Source organism: Drosophila rhopaloa, unplaced genomic scaffold (assembly GCF_018152115.1).
Source record: "Drosophila rhopaloa isolate 14029-0021.01 unplaced genomic scaffold, ASM1815211v1 contig_2, whole genome shotgun sequence".
NCBI classification, from domain to species: Eukaryota; Metazoa; Arthropoda; class Insecta; order Diptera; family Drosophilidae; genus Drosophila; species Drosophila rhopaloa.
This window is the reverse complement of record NW_025335083.1, coordinates 8,227,230-8,248,289: the sequence shown is the minus strand read 5'-3', so window position 1 is coordinate 8,248,289 and position 21,060 is coordinate 8,227,230. Positions and strand designations below refer to the sequence as shown.

The 21,060-nt window shown below is 39.3% G+C and overlaps 1 protein-coding gene across 6 annotated transcripts in view; it reads right to left on the bottom strand.

Annotated features, from left to right (window-relative positions):
• LOC108042861 (neuronal acetylcholine receptor subunit alpha-7) overlaps positions 1–21,060 on the bottom strand; it is a 120,873-nt gene that overhangs the window by 92,376 nt on the left and 7,437 nt on the right. For all 6 annotated transcript variants that reach the window (XM_044460334.1, XM_044460332.1, XM_044460331.1 and 3 more), the window contains exons 2-3: positions 19,157–20,064; positions 10,914–11,806 (exon numbers count right to left, since the gene is read on the bottom strand). In XM_044460334.1, coding sequence (XP_044316269.1) covers positions 10,914–10,980 — 67 coding nt within the window. In that variant the 5' untranslated portion in view covers positions 10,981–11,806; positions 19,157–20,064. The remainder of the gene's footprint in view (positions 1–10,913; positions 11,807–19,156; positions 20,065–21,060) is intronic.

Genomic DNA, 21,060 nt, shown 5'->3' with positions numbered 1-21,060 from the left:
TGAAAATGTTTTGAGTGTAGGAGAATATGAGACGCTTAAGCAACGCTAACAAGTGTAATCTTTAAATAATCAATTAATAGCAGCAGACGCAAAATTCCCTGCTCCAGCAACCCAATGTCTAATTTTAGTGATAAGTATTGGGTTAGCCATGACTCATACATTCGGTATAGTATTTAAACAACGATTTCACTTTATGAGGCATTTAAAAACAATAAACAATCAACAATTCATATTCAACTGATTAAAATTGACCTGTTAATACCAAATTCATTTTGACATTACTTTTACTGCACTCAATTTCAAGGCGAGCTTTAAATAATAGATGCTTTGCTTGTTTATTAAGCTGATAAGGCATATATGCTATGGTGTAATCTCCAAATAAAAAACTTATAGATTGTGATCCCCTTCCATGAAAATAAAATAAAACTTGTGACAACAAATTGGATATTTATTACAAAAAATATCAGAAGAAGTTACTATTGAAATGGAATAATAAAAATTTTAATTTTAATTTATATATTGAACATTTAATTTGTTTATTTAAAATGTGCTGTCCCATATTTTCGTTACCAGAGATGACACTTTTCTTCCGGATTTAGCCGAGTGGCGGTCGAGCAGCTGAAGATCTCACCAAAAGCCGGAAGATTTTTCACCGCTTGCTCCAGTCGCAATGTTGCCGAGTCAACTCCATCGTAAACCAAATACTCTTCGGTTCCCACGAAATTATGGGCGAAGCCGAGGAGGAACAGCTTCTTTATCGGTGTTGTCGTGAATGCAGCTTGTTTCTCGAATTTGGAGTGGGGTCCGAAGTAGGTATCGTAGATTAGTCTTAGGCTCTCCACATCAATCGCTAGATACTCTAAGTCATTTGAGTGAGTTTTATTTAAACAGGCGATAGCGTCGATATATTCCTGGTTTTCATTTAAAATGTTTTGGTAAGTTTCTGGTATGTTTCCTTGGCTATCATACATTATTTTGCTGGGCATAAAGAATTTCATCATTTCGCCAGCTAGTAAGTATCCCAACAGACTCATCTTGAAAACGTCATGACTTTCAGGCACAAAGTACGGGTGCTGCAGCATAGCATATGGCAAGACGATGGTGTTGCCACTAGTGTCGAAATCTGGACTAGGGTTATAGCCTGGAAGGTCATCGGTGAGCAGAAAGAAACCACTTCCCTTGGGAACAGGCCCATTTAATTGCTCTAGAACTCGGCGCGATCGGTGCTTCAGAACTTCAAGCTGAGCCCTTGCGAAATCCGAATCTGTTTCCAGTTCCAGATCGTCATAGAAATTGGCGACGAAGCGACGATGGTTAACATTGTTGGGCAGTTTGCCCACTGTCACGCTCATGGCAAGCAGCTTTTGCTGCAGAGCAGCGGTTTCATTGTTGGCCAGGTGCAAGTGGTTCTCCTCCAACCTGGTCATAAAAGTATGGCTCACAGCTTCGAAGATCCGCTGAGCTTCTTCGGTGTACTTCTGTAGCTTTCCGTGTCCCAGGTAATGGTTCTTGTACAGCAGATCGCTGGCTAGTTCCATTTGATATGCGACGCCAACGGCGCATTTGGCGCGATCACTCTCTGGACCACTGCCTTCCAAGGAAAATACATAGCGAAGAAACCGGATCATCAGATAACTGGCCACCACTTCAGAGTCGTACTTGCTTACGACCCCGTTGATACCCTCCAGGTATTCTACATTCTCCACTACCACTTCGAAACTGGGCTCAAAGGAGCGGCCAAAGACGATCTGCAGGTACTTGTCCAGCTGTAGATTTGTCCGATTCTGAAGGTATTCCAGGGTGCAAGGATATTCAGCATTCCCTTCTATCTTGGCCAGCTCCTTAAGATCAGAGTCCAGTTTGAATAAGCTCCTTGCCAGAGGAGCTGCCCGGAATGAGCTGACTCCGATGCTGGTCAACAGGTCCTTTACTTCAGACACATCAGTTAATTCTTCGGTTAGCGGAACGAAAATCCCTATACGGAACTTGTTACTATCCCCCAAATCAGGATTTATCATTAACCTGATCAAAGGGTTCACCAGTCCATAGCTTCGCAAGATTGCCAAGGTCTCCAGCCACTGGAACTCCTGCTTGGGCCACTGACTTCCTTGGGGAACAAATGACGGCCACGTTAAATTCTCGCCCGGTGAAACCAGCTCCAAATAGTGCCTTGCCGAGCGAGTGCTCTCGGGGGCTGTGAGGCAGGTGTTGTAGTAACGCCACACCTTCTCCTCCACAGAAAGTTCGTCGATGAAGACTCGGTCCTTTAGCAGGTCGAACAGGTGCTGAAGCTTACCATGGTATTTGTGCTTGATAGCGCATTCGCTGGAATAGCAATCATCTTGCTCGTGCTTTTCTACGAACTGGCCAGTTGCAAAATTCTGGAAATCCTCACAAGGATCGGCACTAAAATTCATGCGGTGTCGTATAAAACTTAGAATCGCGTCACTTGGGGTGATATTGGCGCAACTAATTATTGTTGATCCAGCCGCAAGTAAGCAGCAAATCCACACTATTCTTTCCATTGTTGTCGAAAAACTGATTCTTCCGCATCAGAAACAGACAGTTATATAGGCGCCTGATAACGAAGGGGTCGCTCGCAAAGGTTCAAAGATTAGTTTTTTGGTGATAGCTACATGGCCGGCCGGCGAGCGACTTTTTTTAGAAATTGTAATCAACAAAAAAATAACAGCATTATTTAAAAAACACATTTTTTAAAAAATATTGTTTTTAGTCCATTCGGAAGTTATTCTGCCATTTAATATTACATATGTGTAAGTATTTAAATAGTCATTAAATAAATTAAAAATATTGTATAAAAAGATGCAATTTTTTACAGTAGAATTTAAATCAGACAAATGGGAAACCCCATTTCCCAGTTAGAAGATTGTGACTAAGATTGTGACTCATGGTGTTTGGTGAGATAACGTATAAAATTGATTGACCTTGTAGCACCAGAAAAAGAAACAAATAAAAATTACACAAAAAAGTTTAAGGCCATACAATATTGTTAAACAACATTTTACTAGTTTTGATAATGTTAACCATAAAAAAAAAAATGTATGATAAATTTCTAAAACAAAAATGGTTTAATGTATATCCCCATTCCTGGCTTCTTGACCTCCAAACTATATATTATATTTATTGATTAAAAACGTTATTGTCTTTATTTAGGGTCGATTTTTAAAATAAAATTTGAATATGGAAAATAATTTTTTTGTTTTAAGAAATATTAGATGTGGTTATAAATAAAATAATATTTTGCTATTTATTGTACATATTTGAATTATTCTTTAGAAAAAAAGTACAATTATTTAAAGATACACAACTTTTTTAACTAAAGTATAAGTCTAGTTTAATAAACTTAGATTAGGTTATAATAGCCCCTTTTTTTGTGAGTAAGAAAATATGACGCGATTAGCAAATTTTGGTGATAACAAATCAAAATACATCACATCAATTTGGGATTTTTGAGCGGAGAATGGGAGCACCGGCTTGTGTTAGTTTTGATTACAAATTAATGATATTTTTGTAGTTTTTAAACAAGAGTAAAAAGTGTTCCAAATTGACAGTTTTTTTTAACTTTAGAACAAAAGCAAAATGAGTCTTATTTTTTTAGTTGAAAAATTCTTTTTAATATAAATATATTTTTGGTAACTTAAGTCGGTGTGGAAAAAACATTAAGAAAACAATCATTCAATTAGTATGAAATGCATGAAGTATTTTCGCGCAGTGTATTTGAGTATTTCCCAATTAAGAGGCCGCCGTTTTGATCTCAATTGTTCGCTTTTGCCGAAACACAATTACGCAGTGTAAGGCAGCGTTTCGCATCTGTTGACAGCAGTCGTAGTGGGAATGGGAAATGGATTTTTGGCGCACTTCCTGCGCCTTCCTATTGCCCCTTTTTTTTACTGCAGCCAGGAATCGCATCAAAAATTCAACCGTCTGTCAATTATGGGTCGCAAAGGTACAAATACACACTTGATGCTGTCTGCCGACCAAGACACAAATACATGTGGATATTTTTTGTATATGTGCAGGATGATTGGTATATACATACATATATAGATAAATCTATTGAATGAAACTGGCTGCGATTTGGACTTTGAGTGGAAGAGCCGGGCACCCACGCAATCGCTCTCTTACTCGCTTTCCCTCTCTTCAAGCGAGGAGTTTTCCGCTCTCGCATTTTCCAGGAATTGAGCGAAAAAAGAAACGGGAACAAACATGCGCATCCCCAAATATCCTTGAAAAGGCGAATCTCGATTCCAGATTTCAATTCATTATGCGCCGGAATAACTCAACTCAATGCGTACCCAGGGGAATGGGGGTGGGGGAGGTGGTGGTCCAGTAAAAGGGACCCCGACTGGGACTGTGGACCGAAAATGTGAATTTGGACCAGGAGAAGGACTCACCTGACTGCCGGAACCCCACCACCCATGAAAACCTCGGCTCGCTCACATTGCTAATGTCACCATGGAGACAGCAGCCGAAAACCGGGGATCCTGGGCGCCCTAGTGTAGGCTATGCAAATATCTCGACGCACAACAAAGTAAAATTCGCTGTGGGCCAGCGAACCCCCCCTCCCCCACACACACCCTACTGCTGGCCCCTTCGCACACAAACCAGCGAAATTTGCATGTTTTTCTTTCTGTTCTGTCTGTTTTCCCGACAGACTGCGCCGCTCCCGCAGGAGGGTTTTCAACTAGAGAAGCCCGCCCAGCCAAGTCAGTCAATCGGGCCCACGTCCCCTGACCCCTAACCCCTGACCCCTGACTCCGATATATATCCACATTCACTTTCATTTTGGCTGCCGTTTTGCTCCCTCTGTCCCAGTGGCGTATGCGTGGGGCAATTTGGGGCTAAAGATTCTCTTTTCTAGCTAAAGTTGGGCTAAGAAAACTCAAAAGGCTTTGGCATTAATTAGTTAGGTGTCGTTTGGTTTATAAAACCTTTAAAAAACCATTGGTGACCAAGAACCTGAGATCTCAAGATCAGTAACAAAGTCTTGATTTTGTAAACCCTATTTAAAGATAAGATACACATTCACATTTTTACTTTTAAACGTAAGAAATAAATCTATTTATACAACTGTCCACAAACAAATAAAAATGTATGAATTCTTGACTATAAATTGTATAGAAATCAGAAAAATTGGTAAAGAAAATAAATAAAAATTCTGTTGGGCCTTCAAAATATAAATCACAATTAACTTAACTAATATTAATTAATAAAAACATTTAATTCATTTTTTAGTCCCCCTGTCGAACTTTAGCCTGCGGCACTGTGCTGCATACATTACGCCGTTCGAGGGGGCGTAAAAAGTAGGTGGAGAGTGGGGTTCCGAACGTCGAGCCTTCGGGTGGCCTGTTTGTAATTCGCTTTGCAGTCGCCATGGGCACAATTATTTTTTACCTTTTATGGGGCATCGGGCGAATGCCGGCGCCCCGTCAAAACTCCCCGACATTCTCTTTTTTAAACGCTTTTAGTGCATGAAAGTATCGGGGCAGCATTCAAGTGCCTGGCAAACAGCCGCAGAAAACCCTCGCCGGTGATTTTAATTTCTCCACCGCTTCTCCGCGGCGAGGAGATACAGATACACCAAAAGATACTTTAGTTGCCCCTTTGAGGGGTGAGAACTATTTCACGGATCATTCCCATCATCATTACTGCAGTCTTTTTTGATTGTACCAAATAGTCAAGCAGTGGGATGTACAGTGCCTTATACGTCAATTAATTTCAGAGTTAATTTCTTTATATTTATTTGACTTTAAATAAGATCATTTAAACATCAAGGGAAAATTATACTCTATTAAAAGTCTTTTAAACTTTTTAATTGAAAAATGTATTATTTAAATAAATAAAAAACATAATTGATAGCTTAATTTCAATAAAAGCTTTATCGATTTTGATTGTGTTCGTCTGTTAATGGCACTTAAACGCGACTGCGAAAATGATTTTTTAATAATGACTATGATCGTAAAACTATAAACCATTTATATATAACTGAAATTGAAGTCCATTAGTTTGACATTCAATTGATTAAAATTTCACTTGGACTTTATTTTTCAAAAAGCAAGACTGTAAGCCAATATAAAACACAGCTGATTGAAATTAAGTCAGGAATTTTTCCGTAATCACAATGTCGTTGGAATCCAATACAAGGTCGTAAAGCGAATGGAAATTCCCAAGTGGAAATGGGAGGTAGTGCGGTATGCTAAGGTGTGTCCTCATCCTGTTTTCCGGTCCTCGTTTAGTCCTCTCCTGTTACTTGTTTCGTTTTTATGACTTTTTTAAGTAAGTCGCCGCGCGCAGCTTGCAAGTCTCAAGTCTCAAATCCCTCTCTCCGCCATTTTATCTTCCTGTTTTCCCTACATTATTTCCTCCGCTTTTTACATTCGCCATCTTCTTTTTTTGTTTTTGTAATTGAATGCGTTAAATTACAGCAAATTTATGCTTATCAAGTTTTGTTTCTGCTCCGCCCCGCTCCCCATGCCGCCAGTAATATCTACCCCCGTTTTTTGGGGGCCCACGAGTGCTGTTTACGGTTATTTAGGCGCAGGCACTAAGTTCCCTCCATGCTCTCGTATTTTTTTACGATTCTGAGGGGGTAGAGATGCCGGGATTGGCAGTATAAAAATACTTATTTGCAAACTTTTGTGGCGGCATCGCTGACTCATTCAAGGATGACAATGAGGAGGAACCGGATCTGGGGATTGGCGGAGCCGATGCCTACAGGTGCCCCCAAGGACGGGCGCGGATTTGTGGCAGTGCCGCCCACAAAAAGCGATGGGATCGTGAGTCACGATTCTAAAGTCAAAAAACACATAAACACTAGACACTGGATTTTGCTGATTATTTTAAAGCTGATAACATAAACATGGTGATTATAGAGTAAACAATTGGAATTATTAGCTGACACACTCTAGTTTAGGTGTTGGTTATAATTATAACGTTGTGGTTTATTAATTAGAATTAGTTAATTCAACCAGAATATTTTTAAAGATAGGCTTCTTCTTGGTAGAAAAGGTAAGGTAGAGTTGGGCTGTGTATGCTATCTATTTCAGATATGTATCCTTGTACGTTTTCAGTGTTTTGTTATAAAGCATAAAGACTTAGATTTACTTCAAATCTAAAATTCTCATTAAACTATCTATGCAACCTTTGGTGTTTTATTACAAAATATAAAGACTCACTTCATATCTAAGCATCTCAATAAAAACAAAAGAAATAATGAACAATAAATAAAAATTAAACAATATAAATGTGAATACAAATTTTAAATTATTCAAATTTAGATTTTATTCGGGAAATACAAACAATGTTTCCTATCCATTACCATTGAAATACCTTACACCAATAATTTTAATAAATGTTATTATATTCTATAATTATTTGTAAAATAGCCTCTCACCTCTAACTAAATGGAAGGAAATCATAAGGGGAGCAAGGTTAGTCCATCGATGGCGCCACGGAAGTGCAGAGCGCGTAACTAAAACTTGTTTTCCTTGCACTGCAACTTACTTTGCTTTTGTCCAGGTCTGCAGACACAGATACAGATACAGAAACAGATACAGTTTCAGACACAGACATAGATACAGATACAGAAACGACTACGCCCCGGACCTCGGCAACCTTGAAAGTTGTTTCTGCGTGCGGAGAGCGGGGATCAACTGCAACCGGAAGCCCTAACCAAAGCCAAAGTCACAGTCAGATTCAGATTCACATTCAGATTCAGAGTCACAGAAGGAGTCTTACCTGGCAGAGCAGAACCGACGGTGGCAAGTTTGAAAGTTGGCTTAGGACAGAGCCAGAAACATGCCGATGGAAGATGGAAGAAGTTTGTTCACTGGCAGAAGTTCTGCGCCAGTTCTCAGGATATTAACAAGGATATTAACAAATACATTGTGGCCGAGTAATCCCAGGACTTGGTCCCCCAGCATCGCGAATTCGGAGTGAAATGGGACTGAGCTGCGAAGCCGGAGCAAATTAAAGCGAAAAATATCCGGCCAAGCTTTGCCACGCAAATCCAATAGAAATTGATGTCATTTAAATGTACGAAAATGCGTAAAATGTCTTAAAACAAAATATATGGCCGGCCATATATACCCACAAATGGCTGACAGTGTCAAGGTGCTGCAACCCAGACTCGAATTTCGCACAATTTATGCGTTTGCCAACTGGCAAGAAGCAAAAGCAATAAGGCTGAATGCTGAAAAATAGCGTATTTTGCTGTCCCGCTCGTCGCTCGGCAATTTCCAACTGCTGATTTTCCAATCAGTGCACACTCCGATATCAGCTTATTGAAAATATTTGTCTTTGGCCGAACAATCTGAAGTCCCAGTCCCCGAACTGCGAACTGCGAACTGCCGTCTTCATTAGTCTCTGTCGGGGCATCTCAAAGTCTCAAACGAATGGGGAATGTGCGAAGTGGGTGGCCAAATAAAAAAAAAGAAAGGACAGACATCGCAGACAAAGTCAAAGATTTTCCCGCCAACTCCCCCAGCGATGCTTAAGTAATAACTTTTCGGCGAAAAGAAGAAACTGGTCTTTCAAAAGGAACCTCAGCACTCCAGTGCGGAAAATTGGGGATTTCTGGATTGCGATTCCACTGGCCTGCATCAGGAAGCAATCAGGCTCAAATGAATTGTTAAATTTTCAACAAAATGCTATCTATTGAATTGACTTTACATTAACATATTAATTGTAATTATATGATGCCTACTTCATGAGCATAATGTGAGCCCATAAAACCGGAAAATTATTGTTATCGCCACAACACTAAAAGCTACTCAAGTGTTAAGTCTCTTTAATTAAAATAACGAAACTTCGTGGCAAATTTGATAATGATCTTTATTTTGTAATGGTCAAATACATAATACATCAACTAGTGGGCTTTATTGCTTTTCCATGTCATATATGTATGTCCATACATGTTTGCTGCTAAAAATCGGGCATGGAAACTCAAAAAGGCATTTTAGAAAGGACATTTAGCAATGATATACATGAAATGAACATAAATAAAAAATATCTTTAGAGATTTAAGATTTTTCTTTCTCCTTAAAATGCTTGAAAGCTCTACTCCATAAAGACATCTGTTTTTTTTGGATGTATGAAAATTCTTTGCCCTGTTCTGTGCTGAATGTGAACTTAATTTAGTGCATTCTGAACGCCACGGCAGTGAAAACACTTGAAGCAAACAACAAGAATTGAGTTGAATTGCGTCGACCCGAGCCGCAAGTTGTTATTTTTGTCAAAAGCGGGGCACATGAGACCTTATCGGTCCGGGGCGGCTAAAAAAAACACACACAGAACTTCCCAACTCTCGATGCAACTTAAAAAAGACAGATATTGTGTATAATGTTTGGGCGGGGGGCTTTGTTTTCCCTGTACTCCACTCCTTTTTGGTGTGTATTTTCCAGCGAGTGCTCGAGTGACTCCGGGGAAAAGAATGTGGATTTGAAGTGCGGCCTCCTGGGGTCTCCTCCTCCGCATGACAATTCTATTTTTTCTACTTGAATATTTGTCTCCTCGCTGCATCTCTCACTCCACCACCCCACCCCCATCCACTTGCCCCGTCTGCGTCTTTGTTTTTTTCCAACTTTTTCCCGCTTTTCTGGCAATTGCGGAGCTCAGCGAGCAGTGAAAACTAAAAATATGGCCAAGTTTGGCTCAGGGCGATCTCCATGTGAATTTATGGTCCGCTGCCTGGGAATTTCCCGCATGTACACACACAGCCAGCCATCCTATATAATAGATATAGCCATGGCTGTAGCTGAGTGTTTTTTTGCGAGTGGTAGGTTGGCTTTTACTTTTACATTCCGCCGGCATTTCTTGGCCTGCTTAAAGCGCCGTGAAAACGCTCGCAAGGAAATTGAAAAATCGGATGCGGAATTGAATAATGTGTCGGATGGGTGGTTTGTGTTGGCTGTTGGATGCTGGGTGCTATTCAGCCTGCAAGGCCACGCAGTGTCACCTTGCCGCAAGATTTATGCGCGGCGAAAGGGGTCGAGCGAGTGGAGGAGATTTCGCATTTGAAATTGATAGTGCGACATGAGTGGGATTTGTTCGAGTTTCGCTGCTCTCAGCGAAAAGCGAAAAAATCTCGAGCACTTGTTAACGCCAATGTTAGTCTGTGGTAAGGCGACACGTTCAACAACTTGCAGAATCAACAGTATAACTGGAGTAATAAGTCTGCAGATCCATGGATAATTGTTGACCTTTCACAAATTAAATCGTTTTTTCCGGTATGGTATTACAACTATGTTGTAGAATTTCGCTTTAAACTCGAGATTGAAACAGCACAGAAAACAAAGTTTAACTATAGTCAAAATCATAGATGAAAAGTATAGAACATCACAGAAACCATTCTATACGTTTTCTGATACAGTACATTATATTTATTTATTAAATTATTAAAAGAGTTTGTTTTTTGAAAATAAACCAACTATCTTTTTACAAATTTATGTGAACCTTTTATTTTCATGACATTGTTTTACCAATAAAAACATTTTTACCCTGTCTTTGAACCTCGCTTTTCTCCGAGTTTGTATTTCTTTCCTCATTAATGAATATTATTTTAATTAAATCAATTATGCAATTAATGTCTACTTTTTTGTTCTTTTTTCTTAGATTCCAAATAAGAAAAGGTAATGGACATGAAAATAATTTCCTCAACCCTTGTAAAGGTTATGAAAGCTGAAAGGGTTTTGGACTTTCCCCCTAAACTCAAGCCAAGTTTTAACGCATTCTTAAATATTTACAATTATTTAATTAGTGACCACCTAAGCAAACTCGTGGTAAAAAGGGAAAGTTGTTGGCCAAGATAAACGGCACTGGAAGACAAACAAAAGCGGGACTGGGGATTCAAAAGGAGTGGCGTGAGTACTGAATAGTTGTCGTGGAGCACTCACCTTTAATTATCGCCAGAAAGATCAACAGGACAAACAGCGACAGCGACGCTGGCAGCGGGGAGTCCATGTCCTTGGCTTGTTTGTATCGCGTGACTCTTGGGTTGAATGGCTGCCCCGCCCCTCCTGCTCCGCCGCCTCCTTTCAGAGTGGGTGCTGGTGTTGGTGTTGGTGTGGTTGCGCTGCAAAGTGCCTGGCAATCCTTGCCTCGTCACCTTGGCTAAATAGTTGGCCAGCGCTCCTGCTCCCGGAGCTCCCAACTAGCGATGATTAGCACAAAAGACCGAGACAATGCGCCGTGTGGGTCAGAGCTCAACAATGGAAGGTCCCTGAAGTCCCACCGCAGATTATTTAATGCGACGCAGCTTTCATGGAACACTTAAACTATCTCGTCGAAAACTGGAATCTCTCAATTCTTCGGTTTCGCTCAGGGGAGCGCCTTTGATTATTATTTTATTCTGGTATTTTTGAGCAAATATTTGGCACGCGTTTTCCTTCCACTCGCCTCGGATTTTGCTGCGGTTGTGGTTGTGGTTGTGGCCCCGCTAGCTCTTCCTTCTCCACTTTGGTTCAGCGTTGCAGATTTAATTTCCGGTTTCGTCCGGTCACAGATATTATTTTTTTCCTGGATTTTTCCGCTGTTTCTATTTGACTAATTCTCTTTCGTTTGCTTTTCGGGTTTCCCTTTGCGTTTTGCCTTTGCTATAATTTACATAATTTGCACTTTTTTCTGGTTTGCTTATATGGTTTTTTTTTTTCTTTTTGAGTTATTTGTTTTCAGAGTTTGAGAAACCTTAGGTAGCTGTTGTTGTTCTGGTTAATTTTCTGGTAATTTGTGATCCTTATATTTTTAGTACAGTTTAGTATCGTTGTTTCGTTCAGTTGTTAGATGTTATCTGTAAGGAAGAAAAAAAATTAAGTTTAATTTTATATTTTCATATTTATCATGTACTTATTTATAGATTTGTTTACTTTACTCAAATGAATATTTTGTATTATTGAATAGCCTTGTTTTGGTATTTTAAATGTACATAAATTATCAAGAAATTATACATCTAAATCCAACCTCTCGAAATGATAATCCCAAACTTGTATACATTTTCTTCTCGTATAAATTCTCTTTCATTTATTTAAGCCAAGTCCTGGTACCCTTTCAATAGATGATGATACTCCGTTTCTCATTTAACGCGATTTGCGTTAATTCCCTTACTCGTAATCTCCTCCGCTTTTGAGGTTTGCCTATACACACCCAATCCTTGCTCAGTTTAGTCCTTTGATATCAAATCCCTTGCCACAACTTAGCGAAGCGAACTGTTTACCGCAAAGCAAAAGACCGCAAAGACAAATACCTGAAAAACAAAATGAACACCAAAAAATGACAGCAAAAACATTAGCTGAGTTAATGTTTAATTAAAAAATATATACAGTCAGCCCTACTACGGGGTTTTTCTAACCCAATTCCAGTGTGGGACGAGGTGCAGATGGTCTGTCACCTCGGAGGCCTTCGATAACCCCGCCAAAAACCACCAAACCACCCATTGCGAGTCCAGCCATTGATTAGTTTTTGTTTTCGGTCAACAAACTTGAGTAAATTAAAACAATGAATTTGCGTAAAAACGCGAGTCGAACAAAAACAAGAAGGGAAAACCGAAGCAGAAAAATAACAAAAGCAGGCGAAGCGCAAATTAAACCAGTGGCTACTGGCTCCAAGGGGAGAGGGGTGGGAGGGGTAGGGTGTTTCCGAAGGGCGGGGCGACTGTGGGCGGACCATTGGGCCGAGAAATGCAGTAATTGAAATACATGCGGCTATGGCGGCATCGAGTCTGCGTGCGGCATGAGCTGCGATACTACAAAACAACCAGAAAATAAATAGAAGTGAACACGCCGAGTTCTGCATTAAATAATACCCTTTAATTAAAATATTAATTTAATGTTCTGTAAACTAAAAGGTGTATACAGTTTAGCTTAATATGTAATATTATTAAAAATGTTTATTAAAAAGTATACCTGTTAAGTTTTGCAATAAATATACAATTTTTTAAATAAATAACTTTAAATTGTTCACCACAGTCGTTAAGCAAGTATTATAAAAAATTAGTAAGACTTGCGTAGTTAAATGTAAAATTAAATGTCCTTGCTTTTATAGTTTGAAAGACAAATATTAAATCATTTTTAAATATTTTTGTTATATTTGATTGTTCGTTTAACTAGAAGATAAATAAGCTAAAATTAAAGATGCATTATCATAAATGTACCAAACTTAAATAGAATGCCAAATGTTTTTGGAGGCAACTTTGATTAATTTTCATTAGTTAGGAATGTTTTTGAAAAGAGTTTTATCTCTCCATTGCGGACAAAGCTAGTTAAACGTTTGGTGACTTTAATTAAGACTTTATTGAAGACAAAATGACAATATTTAGCGAAACAGAAAAAAACCTTTTATCCACCTGTTACATACTATGCCACGAACTCGAAGCACTCATTCCGCCCTCAACTACTGGATGTAAATAGCGTAGCATGCTTTCAGGCGCCGGCCATCAGTGCCGTAGAAAGCCACAATAATTTACACGTGCTCGATGGTCGCAGAGGGGGAGAGGGAGAAAGAATGAGAGGAGGCGTGTGCGTGGGAGCGGGATGGGAAGTTTTGGCAACCGCATCATCTGGGATAAACTAAGTCCGGGGGATGGAAGGTTGAAAGGGCATTAATTATGATGGAAAATTAAAATATTCAACTTATTTGATTCCCGAGCGGTGGAGTCGGGAAAGGGAATAGCACTTTCTTGGCACCCCAGAAAAGGAACTATGCCCTTCTGGCACCCCCACGTTCTATATCTTTGTCTATGGCCGCGTCAGCTGTTTGTGTAATTAGAGGTTTTATGAGTTATGTTCGTGTGCGTGAGTGCCCCAAAAGTGGGGAAAGGCAACGCAGGGGTAAACGAAATGTGGGGTGCACGCAGCCCCTCGCCCTTGTCGCGGTTAATTAATTTCAAGTTTAGTTTCAGTTCTCTTCAAGTTGTTGTTGTTGTTTGCCCCGGTTTTTGGCACAAAGCTGCCAGGTAGAAAGTTTCAAAGTCAATTTAATGCTTCGCCAATGATGAGAGGCAGCCGTCGTACACAATGAGCCTTGAAATTGAAAGAGTATGAGCCCTCAACCCACCTCATTTTCGGGCCCAACACTATCCGCTAGATTTTCCATATAACCCCGTTTTCCGATAAACTTGCCGCCGCATAGGCGCGACAAAAAACGGCGCAAAAAAAATTGGAATCCCGCAAAGAATCTGGCTTTAGCTGCGGCTCCCTTGTGGCCTGAGCCCTGCACATCTGGTGGCTGCATTTTTTAGCACACTCCACAAGGCCTCAAATTACCTGCTGCCCCCGATGTGTGCCACAAGTGCCTCACTATATCCGCTTTGAGGTTTCAACTTTTTGCGGTCGTCGGTTCATAATTGAACCCTTTGGTGGGCACTCACACACATTGGCCCGGCAGGAGATTGCTGCACAAATTTGCTTTAGCCAGCTGCAAATTATGCTCAAGGGAATCCACTCAGCGGCTTAGTTGCCAGGGATTTAAACAATATAAGCCCTTATGCACACGTGAAAAATTTACCAGCTTCCCTTTATGTAGCGCCATTTTTATTACTTTTTTGAAGCCACGCTTAACTATTTATTTGAATTTATATTTAAAAATAAATTTTTTAAATTTAATTCAGTCAAACACTCAAAAAAGTGCTCACCGACGAAAGAATTTAACAGATATCTATCTAATTGATCAAACATTTCTAAGGACGTGTTTTTTATTAAAAAAACATTTTATAATAAATTAACATAGGATTTGTAAATAGCTTTTATAATCGGTTCCTCGATTTAACATGCTTTCGGTTTGTAAACGATATTGCTTATATTTTGCACTGTGTCAAAACTCAAACTTTGATTGACTGCGTAATGTTCGTTGAGCTAGCTAATCAAGCGGATAAGTGCGATTCGAAAGCCAATCAAAGTAAAACTGCATGTAAAATGAGCTTTCAGCATAGAATTTAGAGTGTTTTCGATATTAGAACGCCAACTGACAGGCTGACAGAATGGCAGACGCACTCGGGAGCCTCTGTTCGCTTTTGGCCTTTGCCCTGCTGCCATCTATCCATTCATTCGTTCATTCATTCATTCATCTGCTAACATGGCGATAAACATACACATTCAATACCCAGACACCCACACACACACCGACACCCTTTCGCACAGACTCACACATTCGTATGGACGCTGCAAATATTGCCATTGAGCGAACGTCAAAAGTCATTTCGACAAAATACTGCTGCATACTTTGGGGCGCTGCCTTTCGAGTGAGGTTATTGGCGCCTCTTCTCCTTTTTTTGAGAGCGCATTTCGCTGAAGTGGGTGGTGGAGTCAAGGCTTTTGTTAGCACAAAGCCAAAACAACAAGTGCTATGTAATTACAACAACAATAACAACGACCCCACAAGCAACAAGGGAAATGCAAAAGTGCACTGGAGAGAGAACCCAAGCCGAAGAGAAAGGAGCTTATTTGTTGTTTCGGAAGCTGGAAATGGGCTCGTGAGCACTCACGAAACACAAAATATAATCGGATTTGTTATTATTTTTGAAGAATTTTGCATGTCCCTAAATATATTTTACAGTAGGATTTATTCAAAAGCATTAAGCAACATACCTATAAAATAACATACGCGTAAACTTAAACTAAACGAAATATTTTCAATGGAATTTATTCTTTCGTTTTTTTTTATGATAATAAGGCACATATTAGTTGTCGTGAAAATAAAACTGTTTTTACTGCTGGCATGATTGAAATATAAAATAAAATGTTTCAGATAAAATTTTGTGTTAATTTTGTTTATGTTGTAAATAATGAGGTTGACCTAACTTTGTGATGATATTAGTACGAGCTCTACTCACAATTTAACTTTGTTGTAAGAACTCAATACTCCAAGATTGCGATACATTAATAAGGAAAAGAAGACTACTAACTATGGCTCTTAGTAAAGGCAAATCAGTTAAAAAACTTAATTAAACAAAATAATTTGGCGCTTAATGCTTGTAAAATTAAATTTGAACTGGGATTTTTAATTTAGTAGGAAAACTAATAATCTTAAATTCTATACATAAGAACTTAAAAACAAGATTTGGATAAAACTAGAAGGCTTTCAAATACAAATTTAAAAGCCTTTTATCTCATTAATTTAGCTGATTTACACAATTAACATTTATGGTTTAGCATAAGCAAATCTCAATTATATGAAGGTTAAACGCAGCAAGATTCGTGACCCTTGTACCCGAAAAAACAGCCACGAACTCATCCCCAGCCGCCTGTTGCCCCTCAACTGGGTCAGACATCGCATCGATAATGAGCCTGCCAATTCTGCCACTGGAGATGGATATGGCGAGCGGATGAGGACGAGGATGACAACGATTATGAGGAGAAGCATAGTAGAGAATAGAGATGCGGATGCTGATGATGGCGGCGATGATGATGAGGATGATGTGCAGCTGACATTATAAACAATTTCGCAGCCATTGGCGCAGTTTAATTAAAATGGCGACCAAAAATATTCAACTATAATCTATTGCAGGCAGTAAAGAGAGAGACTGGAGTAAATTTCATGGTGTAAAAAGGAAATGGCACAGCAAACAAAGGCAAAGACAATGGCCACGGCCAGGAAAACCCAACCGAGACTGCCAGGATATGGGTGTAGGATGCGGATGAGGGGAACAGGAGCCGAGGGGCCACTGAGACAGAAATTAAATTGGAAATGTTGTACTACGTGCAGCAGACAGGCTAAAAGGAAATACACCAAAGGCATCCTGCAATGCAAAACAAAAAATGGGCTGGCCTCGGTGTGAGTGGTCTGCCACTGTGTCTGTGACTCGGCCTGCATCTGTGTGGGTGTGCAACAACAAGTGGCTAGGACACGGCGAGCGGAAGCTGTTGCTGCAGGATGCAGGACCCTGTGCTATTATACAAATGGAGGCGGCCTCTTATAAGTTGGAAATTGTCTCAGATTTAGCAGGAAGAAAAACGAGGAAAAGAAAAAAAAAATGCAGCAGCAAAGCAGAGGGCGGGAAAAGCCAAAGGAGGATAAGGGCAACTGCAATTTTTGCAGGAAACGAAGGACGAATGCCCTCGAAAGGATTCTCTATTGAGAGAAATTTAATAAACAATAATTCTGCGAACAAATCCGCACTTCTGTCAATGGCAAATAAAGCTGGTGGAAAGCCCAGAGTGTAAATATAAATTCCAGATCTTATTGCCAAGTCGCATCTGCGTAAGTCCAATTCAAAGTTGTTAAACTTTGCATGGCAGTCAGAAAGAGAGTACTACCATCTTTCAAAGCGACCGACAAAACAATGTAAGATGGGAGATGGAAATGGAAATGGAGATTCCGAGAAGCCAAGGGAACCAGGCTATCCAAGGGACACTCGGGAAAAGGAGCCACAGCAAAGGAAAGGCTTCCTAACTGAGGCAACATTATTTAGGTTTAATCAGCAAAGCAGATTTGCATACGACAGTTCGGCTGCAATGAAATAAACCAACTGGAATTCAATGGGGGTTGTTTTAGAGATATCCAGAGCACTGGGCTGAATGCGGAAAATACATCAAACAACTGAAGGGAATAGGGTCGGAACAGAGGACAGTGTGGAAAACTATTATAAGCTCTTGACAACTGGGGAAATGGACTTTTCAGCCGAACTGTCACATGCCCAGCCAACTCGGCTTAAAATCCACGAATTAACAGCTTGATCCATTTTGATAGAAGTTTCCTTATTAAGCTGAATTTCATTTTCACATAGAAAAACAACGCATCCACGCCAATCTGCCGTAACAATTTAAGTGGAAAACTCGTTGCATTTTTAATTGATGCTGAACCAGCAAATTTCAATTCGTAATTTCCTCTCAACTCGAATTTGTTTCATCCACTTTTTAGTGGTGCCAATGTTTCGCCTACTTTTTTAGTAGGTCCAGTTTTCTGTTCCCCGCCGTAAATTAAAATAAAATTAAGCAACTTTTGGCACTGTACTGCGACAGGAACCGGGTTACAACTATAAAAAAAATCGCATTTGAAAGGCTACAAAATGCATCGTGTTCCGCAACCGTTGAAAAAGTTGTTGACATACAAAAAACGAAGTAAATAAAACACATTTTTTGGTCAGCAATGTGTGTGGCAAAAATTTCACAAAACGGTTAAAAAGTAACAGTCAAAATGCAGCTGATGGTAAGGAATTTAAAAAACGTCTTTATACCCCATCCGTAACTCTACTTTCCGTTGGACGGAAAATTGCTTTCGGAGATTTTTATTGGATTTTCGTGTGTAATATGAAATTCATAACAACCAACAACGAATGGTCAGCATCAGCTTCAGAGGAGGGGAAGATTGGACGACAGACAGTCGACTCCAATTGCGTTTGGCGACTATTTGCAGTTTTTCATGCTGCAGCTGCCTTGATGCCATTTTAAATTTTTCAGCTAGTTTACTTCTTTTTTCAGTTCCGACAACGCTGAGCTCGACACTATTTGATTGCTGGCTGGCCGAGGCGTCACTCTGACAAGTTGCAAGTTTTTCCATTGCCCTAACGAATCTCAGATATAAGGATATCAACGACTTGCTACAGTTGGAATCTCATAAAATTCAAGGTAAAGATAATAATACAAGAAATAGTGCAATTTTTAGATTATTTTCAAAAGTTCGTTGGCAAATAATTAAAATTAAATTTAAATCATTAAATTTATGAAATACTCGTTATTTTTTTTAACGTTTCAGAAAAATATTATAGATACAGAAGAAATAATACTAAATAATAATTTATACCTTTAATTCGCATCACATTTATTCACTATCGTATTTTTTTCAAGTAAGTGCACTTAATTGGAAATACTTTCCATTTATACCCCTTTTTACACCGCTTTTACTACCTCTTTTGAGTACCTTCCTAGTTTTTATTCTTCACATCTTCGTTTTATCCTGTAATATATCCTTCTTCCACACGTTAACCATGTAAGGGTATTCCCTTTTTCAGTTTTAAATGAACTCCTTTCAGTGATCTATATATAGTTTATACGAGTATGTATGGATATGTGTCAGTTCAGTCGACTTGTCTACTCTGAAAATTGTGTGGAAATTTAATTTCTGCATTTGCTAATTCGCTGAATTTATTGTCCGTTCTATTCCATTCCGTTTCGTTTCACTCGCAAATTGTTTCCCCAATTCCACTTACCCAGCAATTTTGTCGAAATGAAGCTGAATGCTGCTGTCCAAGAAGTTGCTGCTGGGATGCTGATGTTGCTGCTCCTGCTTTGGTTGTTGGTCTTCTGGTTGATTTTGTTGCTGTTTCCCCTAGAGTTGTTGTTGATTTTCCCAGTGGTCGTTGTTGCTGGTCTTCTTGTTGCTGCAGCTGCAAACAATCGGCGACCTTTTTGTTTTGGCAATGGAACAAACACAACAAAATTGTTGATGAATGTTCCATAATTAATATGAAAATTAAATTTTGCTCGCTTTTTGTTCGCCTTCGAGTGGTGTTAAGCTATTTTATTTTTAGGTTTATTGGTTAGATTTATTTTAGTTTATTTGCTTAGGTTGGGTGCATTTAATTATTGGCATTTAAGTTGGGATTGCTGTTGCAGTACTGCTTGCAGTTGTTATTGTTGATGAGTTGATGGCAGTTGCAAATTGATGAAAAAATTGCTTGATTGGTTGTTGCTGGACTGATTGATGTATTGATTCTGGGTTTTGGATTGGAATTTAGCTGGCATGTTTCCTACTTCGTCTCATTCGCTCAGCAGATGCAAAGATACGGATACAGATGCGGATGCGGGTACGGGTGCAGATGCAGATACAGATACGTATGCAGAAACATGGATGCGAGAGTAGAGATTCAAGTGAGTTTGGTTTCGATTTAGCATAATGCGTTACTTTAAGCCTCTGTTTTTATCTTTAATCTCCGTTTTTTAATAGTTATGAACACATTGTTGCTGTTGTTATTTGTTTTTGTTTTTCCTCGTGCTTTTTAATTTGCATTCATTTATTTTTGTTTAACATTTTCTGAGTGTTTTTTATTTAATATTTGCATATTGCCTTTATGTGGTGAATGTAACGAAAAAACTTTTATTTAAATTGGATTTTTATCTGTATGGCGGGTCAGAAAGAGATAGAAAAACGAGAGAGAAAGAGAGGTAGAAAGTGATGTGAATATTTACGTAGTTAAATGTTTATTGATAATAACTATGGGAGGAATATGAATTTTCGTTTCATTTACTGCAAGTCAATCAATGGTATGAGCGGAGCCAGCTTTCCACTTTATCCACTCGCTCTTGAGCGCCAAGTATTTTTATTAATTTTCCCCCAAGTCTCCTAAAATACTAGACTACTTAAACGGGATTCACAATCTGCTTAATCGAATAGATTTGTATCTTCTCCAATGCCTGTTGCATGGAAATCAGTGGAAAAGAGTGGAGAATTTCTGTTCGAAATAACCAGTAATAAATATTTTCCCATGCTCAAAACTGTCACAGGCCATAAAAATTCAATTCGATTCAGAACTGGAGAAATAAGAAATAACAATTGCCTCGGTCACGCCCCTCTGGACAATAATAGCGCGCCACTTCCTGATATTCCCCACCATTGCGATTCATACGACATTTGCCCACTCCATTTCAAATGCCCATCACGTGCCACAATTTACGGTCAAAGTTTCGAGGGTCGCAACACTCGCAAAACTGTTGCGACTGCCAACTAAACATTAGTTTAATGTGAGTATCTTCCTGCACCTCCCGCCCCTCAGGACCTCTTCTGGACCCCTTCGATAACTATAAGTACTCGTGTTTGGATAGCCGAGCGCACAAAGTTTGACAAAAGTCACTTAAGACCGCCGCAGCAGCCATTTCGAATATCCGTTATGAGAACACTGGGCAAACTAAAAAATTGAAATGAAAAGAAAAGAAAGCAACTTAAATAAAAGGAGTAGAGATGGGGAAAGCCAGTAAGGAAGAGTGAACGAATAAAGAAGAGTTTCAACTGAAGCTACTCGAATGATAAAAGTCCCTTGAGTTATTTTCCAAGCAAAAGTTTGTTTTCTTTTTTTACTTTGCCCATAAATCAATCAGTTATCGATGGCCTGGAAAT